Here is a 20,109-nt window from a genome sequence, read left to right as displayed (position 1 = left end):
AGAGGGCAGGTATGAGGGGAGAGGTAGATGAGTGGGACTGGGGTGCATGATGTGAAATTCACAAATAACGAATAAAAAAGTTAAAAAAAAAAAAAACTTACTCTTGATTGTAAGGTACATTCCAAATACCAAAGATGTTAGTAAAGGAAATCTGTGAATCTTTTTGATAGCCTATATTAACACCTTTTGCTCTCTCAAGTCTCATGTTATATGACTGAGCATCCCTACTCTACAGACAAGAAAACCACTGGGTTCAAAGATAACCCTGCATAAGTGTCAAGGTTGACCAGATACTGATCTTGAGTCAAGGGCTCATTCTGGCTTAGATTCTCCCTAGTAGATCATGTAAGGGAGTTTCCTTTTAAAAAATTTATATGTCCCTTCATTCAAAATTAAGAATATTAGGACTTCTACTAAATCTTGAATGCGTTTGAAAAGTTTGTTTTAAAAAACTGTTTTTTAAAAAGCATTAGTTTTAACATTCCTCTCAATGATGAGATAGTTGACTGTTAAGCTGTAACTAACCACACATATTCATATAGCACATCATCGTCTTACTAGATAGCACAGACTGGAAGGCAGTTGAGAATAACTTCCAGGACTGTAGCCATGTGTTTTCCTATTTGGCTAGGAGATATCTCTTTCAAAGAACCCATTAAACATCTTTTTTCAAAGTTTTATTTTTAAAAGATGTACATTTCTGTGTAGGGTGTTGAAAAAATAATTCTGACATTACATCAAGTGGCAAATAATCTTTATAAAGAACCCAAGATGACTAAGTCAACGTAAGAGACTTTATACTTCCTCTTATGTAAGAAGTCATATGATCTCCTTTTTAAAAAGCTAATGAGTTAAATAACAGCCGTATGCTACATTGTTTTTTTCCTATAAATAAGGAATTATGTGTAGGAAGAAAGAGTAGTTAAATATACCATTAGCCAACTGCATAATCATGATTACCAGACTTCATTCGTGGAAGTTCAGCACAGCAGCATTAAAAATGTCAGAAACGGATCTCATTAAGATCATTCTACAAGAAAATTAATAAAAACTGTTCTTCCAACTGTTCATGTCTTTAGTAGTCAAGATGAGTTGAATAGAGCTTTTAAAAAATTAAAATTTGTTGTTTTCCACAGTGTGGTACTAGAAACACTTATATCAATTCCCCCAAACTGATGTCTTCCTGAAAATGCATGTTGCCTTATCTCCACACTAGGCTCATTGAGTGAATCAAGAAACTACCACCAAAGCACATTTCAACCCACAGTAGTTCTAAGCATGCTGGTTCCAGAATCCAAGGTAGTTCTTGCTTCTCCCTCACCCAGTACTACAGACAGATAGAACAAGAAATTGAGCCTGACTGGGTTTTCCTCCCATGTTTCATTTACTAGTGATTTCTGAGGCACATCAAGGAACACAAAAGAAAATGAGTATGATATTCTGATGTGCTGCAGCTCCTGACAACACACAAGTATTTATTTAGAATGAAGAAATAGAAGTAATACTTTCTGAAATCTAATACTATAGCAAAATAAAGAGAGCTAGGGTGATGCCCCTACCTTCAAGAATGTTGACAGTAACTCCTGCTTTTGTCTGCCTGGCTTTCATTTTGTTATGTTTTGTTTATGTTGCTATGGGGGAAAAAAGAACAATGAGGCACTAACAGGTGGATGTGTTGTGAAACTGTTTCAAATTGGGTATGGAAGAAAGTAAGGGTGAATCAGTGGCTCTTTTGCTGTCATGTTGATAAAAACGGTAACTTCAAATTTGCTACTGAGTTTAGGTATAAGTGAGTCTAATCAAACTGTGGCCTAACTAGTGAGTGATTCTTTTCTATTACAGCAATTGTTCAACTGTCAAGCTCTACGGAAACTAAGCATTCCTGATAATGACCTCTCAAGTCTGCCAACCTCCATTGCTAGCCTAGTTAACCTGAAAGAACTCGACATCAGTAAAAACGGTAAGATAAGAATCTCCAAACAACTTCAGATCTTTTTGCTGAAAATATCTATTTTCTTTATGATAAGGTATTCTTTTGTTTTATTAAAGTTCTATTAATTTTAAGAGATAAACTATACCCATAACTTCTCCTTTTCGTCTCACAGTATACCTGACTTCCCTGGATCTAATATGCATTCTATCTTTCTAAACTATTTTGCATCCTCTACTAGGTTCATCCTCATTTTCAGAGCATTACCTACTCAATGAACTCTGTTCACTTCCTTGAAATAATCCTCTCATTTGCTACCCTGAGCTTTACTGTCCCCTGGACATTCACCTCTGCACAGCATTCACTTATTCACCATGCCTATTGGCTTTCTTCTCCTGGCCCAGATTGCAAACTCTATCCAATGGCAGGAGAGACACTACTTTCACATTCCAAATGACTTGAACAGATCCTGGAAAACCATCAAGGCTCAGTCATATCTGTTGTATTGTGAGCCAAATTCATGAACCTGGTGAATTTTTTGACCTGGTGCTAATATTGATTTTCATGTTGTTATTTCCCTGAAGGTTTCCTAGAGGAAGATGGGCCTTCAGATGATCTCAAGTATCCTAATTCATTCAGTAGGTCCTTATTACTTTGCAAATGGCATCAGCTACCTGTTTTATTAGAATAAATTAAAGATCCACCTCAAAGAATTGTGACCAGGTAATTTGTGGTGTAAAGCACAGCCTCACCATCAAGTTCTTGAATGAAAAAATGTGCCACGGTCACAAACAAGTATTGCTATGGTAACTCCACCCAATATGGTTGGTGCCAAGGGGGCAGGCATAAAAAAAGCAAGTCCTCCCTCACAAAACTTGCATTTTTAGAAAGTGATTTAGATATTTAAATAAGTGGCTGTGAAGGACTGAATAAACAGTTGTGTGTAAAGCTATGTTCAACCTGAAGGCCATCTTTAGGAGGAGGGTGAATATGTTCTTAGAGGATGTTTCCTACAAAGTAGTAAGCAAGCCAAACCAAGATGAATGGGAGCTGGATAGTCCTGGCTGGATGTCTAGGTAAATAGTATGTTTAAAAAGTTCTTGGATATAAAAATGTTATCTTTAAGATATCTGATGCCTCATGATACTCTATGACAGTTTCCTAAGGGAACTCTCTATAAACACTGGCACTACTTGAATGTCCTCTTCACAAGCCTTCCTACACCTTTTCACTAAGACCCCAGATTCTGCTGATGAGATCCACTATAAGCATATCCCACTTCACCCTTTCCCCACACGTGAAAGCGATATGCCATATACATTATATATCACCTGCAGTCAATCCACTTTCTAGCATTTAAGTTCAGTGATGTCTCAGATTCTTTGTTGTTGCTTTTTTTATTTCCATTCCAAATAATGTGTGGCTATTATAGGATCTCAATAAATATTTACTGAATGAATTCATGATAGAATGGCTGAGAGGCAATATTAACTTTACAGTGTCACTGGAGAGCTAAGATAGATACCCACAAATAACTAATAATCTCTAAGACACTACTCAGAGTAGTGCTTTAATTACATGTGTTATTAGAGAATGGCAGAACCTAATTAAGACTGTTGTATTAATAGAAAAGGGATCAAGTTTCAGATTTAACTTGAAAGAGATAATACATTTGCAACCAGGCTCTTAAATATTCTTCCACACTAAGCTGACTGGCCACTGAGTTATTTTCTATGAGAACAATCCAAGAAAGACTATACAGGTGCTCCTGAATAGCAACCAGATTTGGGCCTATGGACAGGGGCCTCATATCCACTTTTACTCTTGTAGGAATATATTTACTGGGGGTGAAAAGACAGCATTTAAGAAAGTATACAGTTCTTCCTGAAAATCTTATTTCAGCTCCCAGCAGCCACACCAGGTAGCTCGCAACTGCCTTTAACTGAAGTTCCAAGGGATCCAACAACCTCATCTGGGTTCTGTGAGCATTGCACAGACATACACAATAAAATTAAAATAAATGTTTTTAAAATAATAAATTAAGGGGCATTTGCTGTATGTTACTGCTATTAAAGTGCTTAAATGCATTTATATTTCAAATTCTATGTTCAATGTATGATTCTAAGAAATATGATGTGGCTAATACCACATCTGGCCTTTGGGCAAATTAGTAGACAGTACAAGTAATAAAAACTTACCTTATATTTAAAAATGATCACATAACATATTGCCATATATAAATGTAAAGTTCCTAAAGAGTGACCTTATTGAAAGAATATAATAATTCCCAGAGGTCTTTTTACACTAAAAATTACAAGTTGCACTTATTTATCACAGAAGAAAGTCTGTGGGGATCTTTAGAAGTCTTTAAAACTATTATTTACTTTTACCTCCATAGCCTGGAAATATTTACACAAAATGGCATGCAAGAGATGTCAGGCCACTATAGGGTACATGTTTGATTGCAAGGGTGTGAGGTGACAATGAGAAGACCACAGCTGGCAATCACACAAAGAGCCCTTCAGGAAATTATAGCTGCAGGCTGTCCTGTCCCACATTCTGTGACAGGGACCTGGGCAGTTACTCAAAGAACTTAATGAATCTTTCAGGAATCTGTCAAGGGAAGAAAGAACAGGAGTCTGAAATGAGTAGAGTCAGCATTGCAATTGGCAGTTGAAAAAGCCCTGTTGGAAGGGGAGAGACTACAGCAGAGCTGGAGTACAGGGATAGAATATCGATTGATATCACTAGACAGACCCATGCAAGGTCTCATCAACCTGAGCAAAAACTTGACTGAAATGTGCTTGGATTAGACTGAGAGAACCTTTAATAAATGCGTTCATTTTGAGTCTAAAGCTGCTTTTGACCATTCATTGTAGACAATCATCTTACTTCTGCCAATTTCTTGTCACATTATGCTTGGTTATTGTGATATCTGACACAGGAGCTATATAGTTTCCTCAACCCTGATCCCTCTCTGCTGAATGCTATAATCTCAATGGAGTCTTCTGTTTACTAAAAAATAAATCCAAGTGTTTCTTCATGCACATACATATGTGCACATATGCATGCACATTCATATAAGCACACTACATACATTCACAGAAGAGACTTCAAATGCTATGTATTCTGAGATTTTTCCTTCCGTTTACAAAAAGGAAAGTAATTATTGCATAGTATAGTTGCCTGTTATGTGATAGCTTTTGCCTTGTAGCTGGTTTTGTTTTGAACTTACATCGCCTTTCCAGGTGAGGAGGAGGCATTAGGGATCCAACCTGGGGCTTTTTGCATGCTAGCTAGGCATTACTTTTCCAGTTGATTTTTTGAATAAGTAGTATTTTGTGATCTTAGAATTCAGAAACTATCTTGTTCACTTTTCTATTTGGAACTATGAGCACACGGTTTAGGGCATATTGTAAATTTTGGCAGGTAAATAATATTTTATCCTATTAAAAAGTACTATGTTAATTATGTGTTATTACATTAGATATTCCTCACAAAGTCCCACTTGGCACACTGGAAACTTCTAAGTGATTTAACTGACTGCTAGAAAAGACACTGAGTAACCTGCTGCATAGCAATATGTTAAATACCTATGTTCTTTGGGGTAATGACTACCACCTGTCAAGCTGTGACTCTTCCTTTAGCTTCACACTAACATAGCCATCTGTCTGCTGAGCATAGGTACATGATGCCCCACAGACACCTCAAACATGATACATTTAAAACCAAACTCATAATCCCTGTGATATGTTCATCCTTCATTTCCTAGGCCTCTGCTTATATTACTGTGATCCACTGAGGCAAAGGATGAAAACATTTATTCTCACTTCTAGTTTCTTATCCATTCAATTGCCATGGCTGCTGTGTCCTATGACTGTGGAAAGTCCATTTGCTTCTTTAGGTGTCCACAGTTGTAGTTCAGTTGTCTCTTGTGTCTGGCAAATACTACTCACTTGAGCAGCCCCCTAACTTCTTGTGCTTGTCCAACCACTGCCAAACTGACCCTCCATTTGTTAGCTCTAGCACCCACCTAAATTTCCAGCATGCCTATGTTTCTTTCTAGCTTAAGGTGATTCTGTGGATCTAGGACACAGTATTGTTCCTGAACACAATGCTGGGAGTCTCCATATCTGACCTAATAACACTCATTTCATTTCAAGTGCCAATCTAACCACAGGTGACTAGCATTTTTTCTCTTTATGGTCTGGGTACTGGAAAGCTTCTCAGACATTTGATAGAGATTCATGAACGCTTTCTCTTTTCAAATATTACTTCCTCTGCATAAATCACTTTCTATGACTCTTGTACATGGCTCACTTTCACTCTACTCAATATTCAAATGCCATTGTTTCTGTGAAGATTCTGGATTTCTAAATTAAGTCAAGAGCTTGACCTCTCTGTACTAACATGACTTGTGTGTTCCTTCATTACAAACAGTCAGGATTTAACTGTATTAAAACATTCATGTATTTTCAAGTTTTAAGCTAGTGAATATTTTAATTATGCAGAAAAGAATATTAGATAATGTGTGGAGTGTTAACATTCATTGCAAATATATATTCTTTCTAAATGAATAAAACTTTACAGACACACCTAAATGGCCATGCCCATCCCTTCACCCTCCTAGCTGTTTGAATTGAGGTTTAAATTTTCTGTAACTTACTATCACGTTTTATATATTGTTCTTCAAGTGTTTTTTAGTAACCTGCTTAGCAATATGCTAAAAACCTATGCTCTATTTTATTTTATTTTTCTATATATGAGTGTTTTATGTCTGTGTGCCACATGCACACAGAGAAATCGGGAAAGAGCATCAGATTCCTTGGACCTAGAGTTACAGATGGTTGCAATAAGTAGCCATGAGCATGCTGAGTGGAACTCCTGCTTCCCAGTGATACTCAGTAGCATCTCTCTCCACTGATTGTGTAGTCTTCCAGTTCTTTAGCCTCTTTGGCTTGCTGAACTGCTACTGTCTGGTTAAGGCCTGTTCTCACTATTACAGTGTCTTATTGAGTTTTAGTCTAAACATTCTGTCCTCTCTTCCTTTCTTCATTTTAAGTGTCTTGATGCTCTTGATATTCAATTCCAAGCTTTTAGTCAAGTTTGTTAAGATGCACAATTACTCTAGCATAATTTTACATTTTGATTTGAATTTAACAGTTAACTTGGAAAGAACGGATCCTGATGGTGATAAATAACAACATGCCACTTCCTATTATTATGTCTTACTTTGTGGCTATCACTTGAGTTTTACAAATTTCTTTAAGAAGCTTTATGCACATTTTTCTTTAATTACATGTGTGTGTGTTTGTGTGTGTGTGTGTGTGTGTGTGTGTGTGTGTGTGTACTTGCCACAGCACATGTGTGGAAATCAAGAAAAACCTACTGGAATCAGTTCTGTCCTTATACTGTATGGGTCCCAGAACTGAATTCCAGCCTTCAGCTTGGCAGCAAGTGCCATTACCCACTGAGCCATCTCACTGTGCAGTTTTGTGCACAATTTTTTAAATAATTTGTTTTATAAACTGTATCACTTTTTTTAAAATACCTTTTCTTACTTTGGTTGATTCTATATTTCAGAAACATTGCCAATTTTGAAACCTTTGTCTTATACTCAGTCACAATGCAGAATACAATGCTAACACATTGTCAATAGGTCTGCTAAAATTCAAGTGTATCATACAGTCTGAACGTGGGCCAGTTGCTTCCTTTCTAATTCTGATATCTTTGTGTATTCTTGAGTCATTCTTTCACAAGTTACAATCCAACTAGTAACTAGTCCACTCTGTCATCCAGATTTTCAATTTTATTTTTACATCTTTTTCATAACTTTCTTCACTTCAATGTTGTATGCCTCTCCACCATATCTGTGGCCACTTTATACTCTGAATTCCTAACATTATTTAATCATTCCACTGTACTATTCCAGTATAGTAGTCTATACGTTTATCAGAAGTTTTTGTAATTTTTATCAGAAGTTGCTGTAATAAAAATGAACATCCTCTGAGGGTGGGTGTAAGTTAGGGATATACTAATAGTGCATTACAGCCCCCACTGTCAGCTTCTCAGCTTGATGAATATATTATGCTCATAAATTTAACATAGTCAGGGCACTGAAAGGATGAGGAGATGGCTACCAGGGAAACTTAAGTTACAGTCACCCAGAATGAGCATTCATTCCCAGCTCTACTGTACAGGAGGGTGGTTGAGTATAATAAAGCATGAGGTGTTTCAAAAAATCAGTTCACCAATGAAATAATTAATGTTTGAGGAGATAGGCTACTATAAACTGATCTCAGCATTGCCTAGTATACACATACATCAGAGTATCACAGGATTCCTGTCAAATGTGAAGAGTTTGTGTTCTCATCTTTTGATTAGAAAATACATTTTAAAAGAGCCCATTTCATAGAATATTTATCTAAATGGTATAATAAAAATATTCAATTAACTGAAAGGCAATGAACTGGAAAATGAGGTCCCAGCTTTTTGTCTTCAATTTAAAAAAAATGATTCATTTTTCTTAAAAATAAGTTTATTTATTAACCTTAACCTTCTAACAAACTTTTAATTGTAACAAAACTTTGTCATTTATGTAACCTGAGAGAAACAAGAACATGTCCAGACTTTTTATAAACCAGACCTCTTTTCTCAGCAATAATAAATTCCCTAATTATATGCAGTGATCCATTGTCCATCCTAACGTATCTTCCATCTGTTGCCCTCTGTGCTAGCTAGTTTTATGTCATTCTTGACACAAGCTAATGTTATCAGGAAGGAGAGAACCTCCTTTGATAAAAATCTAAGATATCCAGTTGTAGGACATTTTCTTAGTTTATTATTGATAGGAGAAGGCCTAGCCTATTGAAGGCAGCACCATTCTTGGACTGGTGGTCCTGAGTTCTATAAGAATGTAGGCTGAGAAAACATGTAAGCAACAACATTCCATGGTCTCTGCATCAGCAACTGCCTCTAAGCCCCTGCCTTGTTTGGGTACTTGTCTTGACTTCCTTCAATGATGGACTTAAACGTGGAAGTACAAGTTAAATAAACCCTTTCTTCCCCAACTTGATTTTGGTCCTGGTGTTTCAGAACATCAGCAGAAACCCTAAGACACCCTCACTTCTGAATTCAGTAGTGAAATAAAATCTATACAAATCAAGAGCAGTGCATTTCATGATATGGTGATGTCTGAATAAATAGTCTAAGTTAGCTTGGAGCTGATGCATTGCCATAGTAGAGTAATTGTTTTATATGGTGAAGTTAGCTAACGAATGATACAGTTTAATTAGTCAGTGATTTTATTTTAAGTCTGATTGCTGATTTGTCATAGCTTCTTAGAGACTGTGACACCATAATCTAAGGACTTTAATGAAAATGAATTAATTTGAAAGTGCTTCCTAATTCTCCAGCAATTAAGTGGATTTTTCTTTCATCCTCTAAAACTTACTTCTATACATGAGTGGATGTGTGCAGCACCATGGTGAGCAAAATCACTATTGTTAGTTGTAATGAGAGGCAATCATAGTTGAAGGGTTATTATGTGTGTTACTGATGTGCCAATTATTCCACCCCTTCCTGAAGCACTCGTGAAACATGGGATAAATCATATTCTCCATCTGCAGGAAGAAAGGGGAACTCTCTGTTCCAGACTCCCAAGAGGAAGCAGTTAATGGATTTTAAAAATCTTTAAACCTTTGAGGATTTTGAAAGAGATAGAGAAACCCCAGTTGTCTGCACTGTACATTTTCAGGGAAGTTACCTTGGGATGCTTTGAATGGTTGATAGAGAAATGTCAGTATGTGTTCATAATCAATATGTAATAATTATGCTAGTTGGTACCCTGACCTATAAAATTCCTTACTTCATTACTGTATAGCATATCAAAAATCACTGTCTTGCACCTTAAGTCTACTTCCCCTGTCTGTAGAATCTCTTCTGCCCATGATGGTTCAAATAAATTCACAGTATCTTTTGCTCCATTAAATAACTTTATGACAATGAAAAACAAAACTGCATCTCCTGTGTCCTCCACAGCTCAGTAACTGCTCTAGTGTCTTTGTAGGGACATGAAACCTGGAGCATGTCAGCCACAGCATGGCCTTTTCAAAAATATATGGACTATAAATCCTTATGAATAATTTGAAGAGAATGAAATTGAGCTTGTGTGCACCATTTTAAGTCCCATGCAGCACTTCTGGTCCATTATGACTAGGATTTGAACCTTATACTGTTCTCAAAGCCACAGTGACTTCTATTAAAATAGAGGTGGGTGGGATGCTCAGTTAAGCCGTCTACTAAAAATTAAGAGAGCATCGAAATAACATTAAATGCAAAATAATATTATATAGTCCATTTCAATAGATACTCAAAATCTCTGTTAGAGTAAAGGAAGGGAATACAGAATCAGTGTCAATTAATTCAGTTGGACCAAGTCACATGCATTCCTCTATGGATACATTATGAATCAACGTCATAACAACGTTACAGAATTTTCTTAAAATATGTCCCAGAGGCAGATTCTGTTGTGTGATTGTAACCATTTACTGATAACTTCACCAGACCATGTAATGTCACTGAAACAAGCAGGCTCTCACAAGTAACCCAGACCTCCCATGAATGGCTACTGAGTCCCTCTTTCTTCTCCACTGGGGTAGAACGCAAAGCATCCTCCAGATGCTTCTCCAGTTCACTAACCCAACAGATACACGCTCTTCACTTTGACCTTACAGAATACTACAAACTGCCTCCCGAAGTCTTCTTGTCAGTCCTCACCCTGTTATAGTCTATTGTACCTATTGTTGCCTATGGGCCACATATCCTTAATAACTTTCTATATGAAGTAAAATTAAACTCTATGTTCTTAAATATAATTTTTTTCATTTGTTAATCATAATTTTTGCAAAACAGATCCTAGTTATCTTCTTTGAACAATTCTAATTGATCAATGTACATTTCCTGTACTGACATGAGCTCATCTGTGCTGAAGAAGTAACTATTTTTATGAGAATAAAGAGCAGTGTTGTCTACACAAAGCAGGACTGCATAGGAAGATGCTGGAATCACTCTTTAGCTCTCCCATCACCTCCCTTCTAATGAAACAGTAGTCCTAATTTCTTCTTGCTGACACACTGAGGAGAGTTAAATTTACATTAAATTCCATGCAAATTGCCCTGTCTTAAGTACTGCATTGATGAATATGTATAGGTAGAAACTATATCCCACAGCAGATAAAATCCTAGATTTCATAGCTGTTGCTCAGAATAGGCAAACATAACAGTACTTGAGATATGCTGATTTCAAATCCTGACCATCCAGGGTGAATCTTAATTTATTGTAAAAAAATCTTTGGAATGCAATAAAGTACATATAACATCTTTCTCTAAACATTTCATCTTTTACTCCTCTGAGACTAATACAACGTGTTTAGCACACAAGTAACCTGACTATGCTTTCCTCAGAATAAAAAAAGAAAAAACAAGAAACCCTCAATTTCAAGTACTAGATGAAAATGTTTTAGTAGCTGTGTTTCTGTTGTTTTATTATAGGAGATACAGCATTGTAGTTTTTCCTAGCATTTAGCATTTGAACCACATAGTAAATTATTTGCTATGTTTATGTGCAATTCAGAAACATAATCATTCAGTATTCACCCCCATAATTATGTATATTCATCTGTACAAAAATTTATAAGTAAGAAATGTATCTTGTAAATTCGAAGGGACACTAAATCATTTAAATTTGGCATTTATAAAATGTGTTATATTTTGTTTGTTTGAAAAGAGACAATTATCCTTTCATTTTAATAAAGGTAATTAAAATCTATATCCTCCATACCAAAACCAAGTGTTTCTTCCCGTGTCTGAAATATATTTAAGTTCAATGCTTCAATCTACTGATGTGAAATATAATTTACAGGCAATTTAACAAGCACTTGCTAAGTTGTCATGTTTTTATAGGTATAATGTAGGAAATGAAACATGAATGAATCTCAGTGTCTGACTGTATCAAAGTCTTTCTAGATCATTCCCTACTATCTTTAGGTACCAGTCCCTAATAGCACTGTCTTCTCCCATGCCAACCCTGGCAAGTCTTGAATTTTTTTCTTTACTCTTTCTGTTGTTCAAGTTCTGTGGTTAATTATCAGTATGTTCTTCTGAGGACCTCTTTAACACTCTGTCTCTACTTGATGACTATAGTTAAGCAAAACTACAAGCCCGTTTGAATTGTTTTCTATTATTGCAGAATGGAAGTTGTGGAGAACCAATCACATATATTGGTAATACAGAATTCATGATCACAATCCAAAGTGTAGCCTTTTGTTCCTCAGCAATCATCTCACTCTCTTCAGTGTAAACATGACCACATATCCTCCACCTCCAGACATGTGGCTTGTCATCTCCATGCTCATCTGGGCTGCACATACACCACTGAGAATTCTGAACCTCTCATAAGATGCTTTCTTTCCCACCCAGCCTCTGCACTATACTGCCTGACTGCCTGCATGTTGGTACAGGAAAGTCAGCCTGGCTTTCTCCCAAACTGTCTCTCCACAGTTAGAACATGCTCTCTTGCATGTCCCAAGACCATCACAGCAGCTTTCCTGACTCTGCACTGTATCATCTAGATACTTTAGTCTACATGTTTATTCTAATTAGAATACATATGTACTACTACTTGTTCAGACCTAAAGTAAAAGAACAAAGGCTTCCTGCTGTTTTCTCCCAACTGTCTTCCTCACTACAATAACTTTAGACAGATCGTTTCTGTATTATCTGTGTATCTATATGGTCTTTCTCTCCATCCACTCTTAAATCAAACCTCATTCTTTTACATTCATTACATCCCTCCTATAGGTTGTTTCACGGTCATAGTGACCTTTTACCTTACTAAGTACACTGGTCATTGATGGTTCTCTATTGATGAACTATCAATGTAGTCTGAGTTAGTTCATCTTATTTCTCAACTTGAAAACTCTTTTTCATTTGAATTCTAGGTCTCAACACTTTCATTTTGTCCAATATCTTACTAACCCTTTTGTTTGTTTATTTGTTTGTTTGTCTCCTGTGTTAATTCTTCCTCATTTTGGAGAGCATCACAGCTGAATTCTTTTTGTCATCTTCATTATCTTCTATACTGATTCCATCAGTGCTGATATTGTTTCATAGTTTAAATATTATTTATATAACTAGAGTCTCATTTCTTTTCTGTGTATGTATATGTGTTTGTGAGTGTGTGTGTTTCTGTCTGTGTCTGTATGTATATCTGTGTCTGTGTTTCTGTGTGTCTGTGTGTATGCCCATGTGTCTGTATCTTGGTCTATATCTGGGTTTTGTGTCTGTCTCTGTGTCTGTGACTGTGTGTGGGTATATGCATACGAGTATAGGTGCCTGCAAAGACAAGGAGATAGATTCCCCTGGAGCCAGAGGTACGGGTGTTTGTGAGTTGTCTAATGTGAGTACTGGGAATTGAACTCAGGTTCCATGAATGTGCTTCTAAATTGCTGAGCCATTTCTTCAGACCTGAGTGGCCAATTCTTAAATTGGTCTGGTCCTCTTACACTCTAAGTTTATGAGCAAAACTCTTCCTGGCTTCTCCTACTGAGTTTCAACCAGTAGTTATAGATGCCCAAAGTACAGCAATGTCTTCTACCTAAAATTTATTCCATACTAATGTTCCCATCAGAGCAGAAGGTAATTTCATCTCTTTAGTCATCCAACCAAACATTCTGGCATCATCCTTAATTCTCTTTCATTCTATTTATCTATTAAACTGTTACTGTTGTGATATTTCTCATTGCTAGAACATGATATATGTTTTATTTTTTGCATATACATGTTTATTGTGTGCATTCACCTGATAAAATATAAGCCCCACCAATAAAAAGAATTCTCTATCTTTTCTACTCAAAGTTCACCACTTCTCAATAGAATAAGCACTCAGTAAAACCTGTTGAATGATGGATAATTCTTCCTCAGAAACTAAAGATATATATTAGAAGAAAAGTATCAGATTTTTTAGCTCATAATCATGCACAGTAGTGTTTTGTTTTATTTTGTTGGTTTTTCCTGTTTTCTTTCTAGTCTCATTCAATGTAATACAAGCTAAAACAGGAGTCAGTAAGAAGTTAGGGGCTTAAAATAGTTGAATAAATCCTCATGCAAACACTAGAATTTAAATTTCTCTATATAGATGATATTTCGACCTAGATTTGGGTGAGAAATTAGATGGGAACAGGCAAAACATAACAAATAAAGCAAACATCAGAAAAGTGAGGTACAAAAACAACTTTTTTTTCACAGAAATCTCAGTTTCGGTATCTCTGAGTAGTGTCTTTTATAAGCTCGGGAATCTATGCTCTATTGTTAAGTTCAGAGCTTAGTAATGAGATGAGACTCTCCTACATTTGTGTTCCAAACTTCTGTACAGAGAGAATATTTCTTTTCATACTTAGAAATATAGTTAGAACCAGTTTAAAGCTAAACACAGATTTTATGACACTTCTTTTGTGTCCTTTTTAACTTCACAAACCTTTTTTTTCCTAAAACAATTTTTATTAGATATTTTCTTCATTTACATTTCAAATACTATCCCAAAAGTCCCCTATATCCTCCCCCGCCCTGCTCCCCAACTGACCCACTCCTGCTTCCTGGCCCTGGCATTAGGCATTACCCTGTCCTAGGGCATATAAAGTTTGCAAGACCAAGGGCCTCTCCTCCCAATGATGGCCAACTAGGCCATGTTCTGCTACATATGTAGCTAGAGACATGAGCTCTGGGGGTACTGGTTAGTTCATATTGTTGTTCCTCCTATAGGGCTGCAGACCCCTTCAGCTCCTTGGGTACTTTCTCTAGCTCCTCCATTGGGGGCCCTGTGTTCCATTCAATAGATGACTGTAAGCATCCACTTCTGAATTTGCCAGGATCAGAAACCTTTTATCACTAGAGAAAGCTAAAAGCCATTTTAACTACAAGCTTAAGAGCCTCTGTAAGAGATAGAAAAGTGAATTATTGCCAATCCCCAAGTTCAGGTTCCCAGCAACCTCTTAAAAATGTTAGGTATGATAGCATACTATGATTCCAGCACTGATTAAGTGGAGACAGGAGGATACCTAAGTTCTGGCCAAATAGGTGAGTTTCCGGTTCAGTGGCAGATGCTGACAAAAAAAAAAAAAAAAAAAAAAATGGAGAAAGATTGGAGAACACACTCAGTATGAAACACACACACACACATACACACATCTGGCAAGATGATGTGACTTTATTTAAATTATCCTGTCTGCAGCAGACAGAAAAGCCCAAATAAAAGGAATAAGTTAAACCTCCTAACCTGAAATCCATGATTCCCTGACTCCCCTCCTCATACCAGGTAGAAATCATAATTTGATAATCATAATTAGTCTCAGATGTCTTTCTTCCCTTATACATTGTTTCCTAGTAGAAGAATGAACGAGCATGAAGATCAAATGGAACAGAGGAAGCAGAATATGTACAAGGAATAAATAGCTCTAATAAGTAACAAAAAGGTTGCTTCTTAAATAATTAAGCATTTAGATCAAAGCCTTTTATTTTCTTTTGAACCAGGGCTAACATAGACCCAGCTGGCCTTTAACTACTATGTGGCCAAAGATAACCTTCTTGTCTGTACCTCCCAAGGTTGCTGAGATTTCAGACCGGTATCATCACACCTTGTGTATGTGGTACTGAGAATCAAGCCCAATGGACTCTGCACTCCAGCAAACACTTTATATTGTTCAAGTAATTAATAATTTGTTAACACACTTATGATTAATTCTGTGGTTTAAAAACTTTGTTTCTAAGAGGACTTGAGTTCAGAACGCAGGAATGATGTTTCCTTTTGTCATTCATTCTGTGAACACAATCAAGTTAGATTTTGTGGTGCATTTACTGAAATGAATGCATTGGAGACATATCAACATAGTGTCCTCATTTGGAGTATAAATGTTAATTAATGCCATTTGCTATTTGTGAATATAAAACTGCCCAGTTTTAAAAGCAAACATGCCATTTTGCCTATAAAACTCAATGCCCCCATATAATTAGTGGCCAGAGAAAGTTCTAATAAGAACTTTCTTCTATTATGAGGCGGGTTCAGCCTGACTCTGAAACCAGCCTAAACAAAAAGAATGCCCAGAGTTTCTCAGAACTGGACTTGGGATGTTCTTAGAGGGAGCTTTTACAGTTTTATGACCTTACCTGAAAACAGGGGTTGGAACATTGGATTATGGTGCTGCTTTTACAGTCAAAACCTTTACAAAAAAAAAATATTATCATTAAGCTGCTTTTATTTTCATTCCTGAGAGTTGATAAAGGGCCAAATACAATTGTCCTTAACTTTATATGCAACTTCCAGCTAATACTATTCTAAAGCATTATTTAACTTTAAATTTTATTAGGAATATTGTGTTTATGCTTCTGTGTGTTTTTTTAATATTTTGTTATCATTTCTGCTTGAATGTTTGCCCTACATGGAGTTTAGACCCAAACTTGTGGTTTTAATTGTTTCTTTTGACTGTAGGAGCCAGAGCTTCAACATGCTTGCTGGGATATCTTCATGAACTCATATCACTGTTTTCTTTTTCAACCTTTTAGGTGTACAAGAATTTCCAGAAAACATAAAGTGCTGTAAGTGTTTAACCATAATTGAAGCCAGTGTCAATCCCATTTCTAAGTGAGTATAAATAATTAGATTTTACTCATATTTTTATTTGTAATTCCATTGGCTTATAGTGTACCTAGATGGAACTTGTACCTAGATGGAACTTCTATGATAGTAGCTTTTTATGTAACATCAACTGTCATAGTTAAGAGAATAATAGAAAAGCTACCAAGATCTCAGTGTTTCATTAATATAATTAAAAGCATTATGAATGTGAATAAAGGCCCAACTGAGTCAATATAGCATTACTTTGAGCAACCATGGCATTGATTTTCCATAATTCTCAGCAGTATTCCATGGATGAGAGTCAAAAATCAAGGAAATGGTTATTAGTTGCAATCATGATAAGAAACTAGCATCCAGGACCCAATGGAAGTTCAAAACCGTTGGAAGATTTAAAGGTGCTGAAGAATGCTTTAATAGTTGAGTGTCCCCACCAAAGAAATTGGACCTTACCACAAATAAGTACTTGGGTCCCAGAGATAACATAAAGAGTATAGGGAAAGCCTAAAGGTGCAATAGATGAGGAAATATGAATGGTAAATGTGCTAGCATCAGAGAAATAATGCTTGTGGCTCAAGATCTATTAGTTAAGAAATCTCATGGTAAATAAAAACGTGGCTGTGTTGCTGATTAAAATACTTTCTGGAGTGAGAGGCCTATTGAATCATGAGCAAATGGATGAGATGAATCCTGAAACAGAACATTCAGGTAAAATGGAAGTAAAGTCTGGGAAGGCTACTGACATCTTATTAGTACTTGAAAGAGATTGAAGCAGCATGGTCCGGGAATGTAGATGGTGGTGTTCTGAGAAAAATGGCATCTTATTTACATGAAGCTGACAGCAAAACTCTTCAGAACTTTGTCTACATGAGTAGAGGAGACAAGAATGCTTAATGGAGGGAGTATTTTCAAAAGACACAATGAGACTAGTCTGAGTTTTATACCAGAGGACACAGTAGACTGAGTTAGAAGTGTACAGTGAGTGACTTGTATGTGAAATAGAAAATGTGACACAACAGACAAAATAATGTGCTTCAAAATCAGAATTTCTACATCAAAGTACAGTATGGCAGAGGGAAGTAAATGCAGGCCTTGGGAATATTCCCCCAACTATATACCAAATGCATTTTATCAGCATCTCGGCATAATGGATATCATTAGCTTCTGACACCAAGAGTGGGAACATGTCCTAAAGCCACACAGCACAGGGTGGATGAAGAGCTAGGCTGATTTGTATGTTGCTTATCTGTGTAGCTCTGGATGTCCTGGAACTCACTCTGTAGACCAGGCTGGCCTTGAACTTAGAAATCTGTCTGCCTCCACCTCCCAAGTGCTGGGATTAAAGGCATGGGCCACCAACACCCAGCTGGATTTTTGGTTATTTTTAGTTCCTTGATTCTAACACATTGTCTTGTTTAGTGATTGCAGCAAGTCTTTTAGTGTAGAAGTCAGATTAAAAATTACAACATACCCACAGCCAAACAGTGGATGGAGCTTGGAAACTTTTATGACAGAGAAGGGGGTAGGAATGTAGGCCCTGGAGGAGATAGGAACTCCACAGGAAGACCAACAGAGTCAACCAACCTGGACCCTTTCGGACTCTCAGAGACTCAACCACCAACTAAAGAACATACATAGGCTGGAAGTAGGCCTCTCTGCACATGTGAAGCAGATGTGCAGTTTTATCTTTATGTGACTCCCGAACAACTGGAGTGAGGGCTATTCCAAAATTTGTTGCCTGTCCATGGGATATGTTCTTCTAGCTTGGCTACCTTGTCTGGCCTCAGTGGAAGAAGATGCACATAGTCCCAGGGAGACTTGATGAGCCAGGATAAGGGGATAGCTAGGGGTGTACCACCCTCTCAGAGAAGAAGGGTAGAGGAAGAAAGGAGGATTGTGGCATGGGGTAAATGGGAGGGGGCAGAGTGGGATATAAAGTGAATAAATAAAAAGTAAACAAATAAATTACTAAGAATTTAAAAGCTAGTTTTATTGTAGCTATTTCCAAATTAATTTCAAATATTTAACCTTCTAAAATATTTTAAATAACCTATTTCATCAAAGACCCTTAACACTTTGAATAGTTAAACAGTAAATAGTTTGGGAGATTATAAAATTAGTCAATAGAAAGGCAAGTTTAAGTCATGTGTCATTTTCAAAGTCAGACTTTTACTTTATATAAGTAAACATTTTTGGTCACAACTGAGTACACTTTGACAGGTGGTTAGTCATAAACTGTCACTATAAATAATTTCAACATCCCAAGAACCCCTTTAACCCATTTGTCCAATCTAGAATGCCTTGTGAATGGCTGGTGTCTGTGTCAGATTGGTTTTACTCGTTTTACTGGCCACCTCTTGGTCTACATGTTGGTCCCTTTATTGGCAAGAGCATCCCATGTAGAAAGATCACAGGACTCCTGTGTCCATTGATAGGAGATAAGATTGTCTATAAGCACTGCTGGTAGACACTGTGTGCAGACATTTGAGAGATTCAAGCTCAGGTGTCACTTGTGTTGCCTAGGGTAGTTTATCAGGGAATACAGAATTCATCCTTGAGCTTAAAAGAAACTTACAAGCTTTTGCAAATGGGAGCTGTTTCTTTGCTACCATCCATTGCTATTCACTCTGATTTCTGCCGTTTCAGTCAGCCTGGTAGATATGCTGTATCCTTGTAGTTTTAATTTACATTTATAGTGTCCAATCAGCATATTTCTCTGCATATTAATTAAATGTATTGTTTCTTTGGCAGTGATTCAATTTTTTTTAATTTCTTCTTGACTTGCCTTTTAAATGCTAAAATATAAGCTATTTTCAGATTCCAGGGGCAGTATGAGCCCTAAATCTGTGGTTTGTTCCTTCACGCTCTAAATAGTACCCATCACAGAGAGGATTTTGTTTGTATGAAGTACTGTTTAATAACATGCATCCTAGCTTCCAGCCTAAGAAAATTTTGCCAAATTCAGAGCTCTGCTGATTTCTTTGAAGCTTTTCCTGGAGCTTTCATAGCTCAGGCTTTCCCTTCAGCTTAGGATTCTCAACAGAGCTAATCTCTGCTTATCACTAGGATGTAATGGACAAGAGCTTTTCTCTACTGACCGAGTATCCAGCTGCTGCAGATCATTTGTTGGGAATGGTACCCATCCTGAATAGGGCTAGCAGGTACCTCCACTAAAAATTAATTGATCATATGTGTTTGGGTCCATTTGTGCTCTCTGCTCTGGTATACCACCCTGAATGTCTACTTCACACCACCAATACCCTCTCATTTACAAATATATAGTCTCATTACAAATCATTTACCCAGGTAATATGAGCCCTCATTAAGTCTCTTCTTCATCATTATCACACAGTTTCTCCAAATATATAAAAGTCTACCAGGATTTTGACAGTAGTTTTAAATTAATACTGATATATTGAGAACATTATCTCAAAAAGTGTCTACAAACCACCTTATATCTTTTAAATTTTTGTTTCCTTTTTTATACATTTTTA

General features: G+C 36.7%; 1 protein-coding gene across 13 annotated transcripts in view; it reads left to right on the top strand.

The window, feature by feature from the left end:
* Positions 1 to 20,109, top strand: part of Lrrc7 (leucine rich repeat containing 7) — a 461,164-nt gene that overhangs the window by 223,533 nt on the left and 217,522 nt on the right. For all 13 annotated transcript variants that reach the window (XM_029475024.1, XM_029475018.1, XM_029475023.1 and 10 more), the window contains 2 exons: positions 1,843 to 1,960; positions 16,546 to 16,624. In XM_029475024.1, coding sequence (XP_029330884.1) covers positions 1,843 to 1,960; positions 16,546 to 16,624 — 197 coding nt within the window. The remainder of the gene's footprint in view (positions 1 to 1,842; positions 1,961 to 16,545; positions 16,625 to 20,109) is intronic.

This window comes from Mus caroli, chromosome 3, assembly GCF_900094665.2.
Source record: "Mus caroli chromosome 3, CAROLI_EIJ_v1.1, whole genome shotgun sequence".
NCBI classification, from domain to species: Eukaryota; Metazoa; Chordata; class Mammalia; order Rodentia; family Muridae; genus Mus; species Mus caroli.
This window is presented reverse-complemented; position numbering and strand designations above follow the sequence as displayed.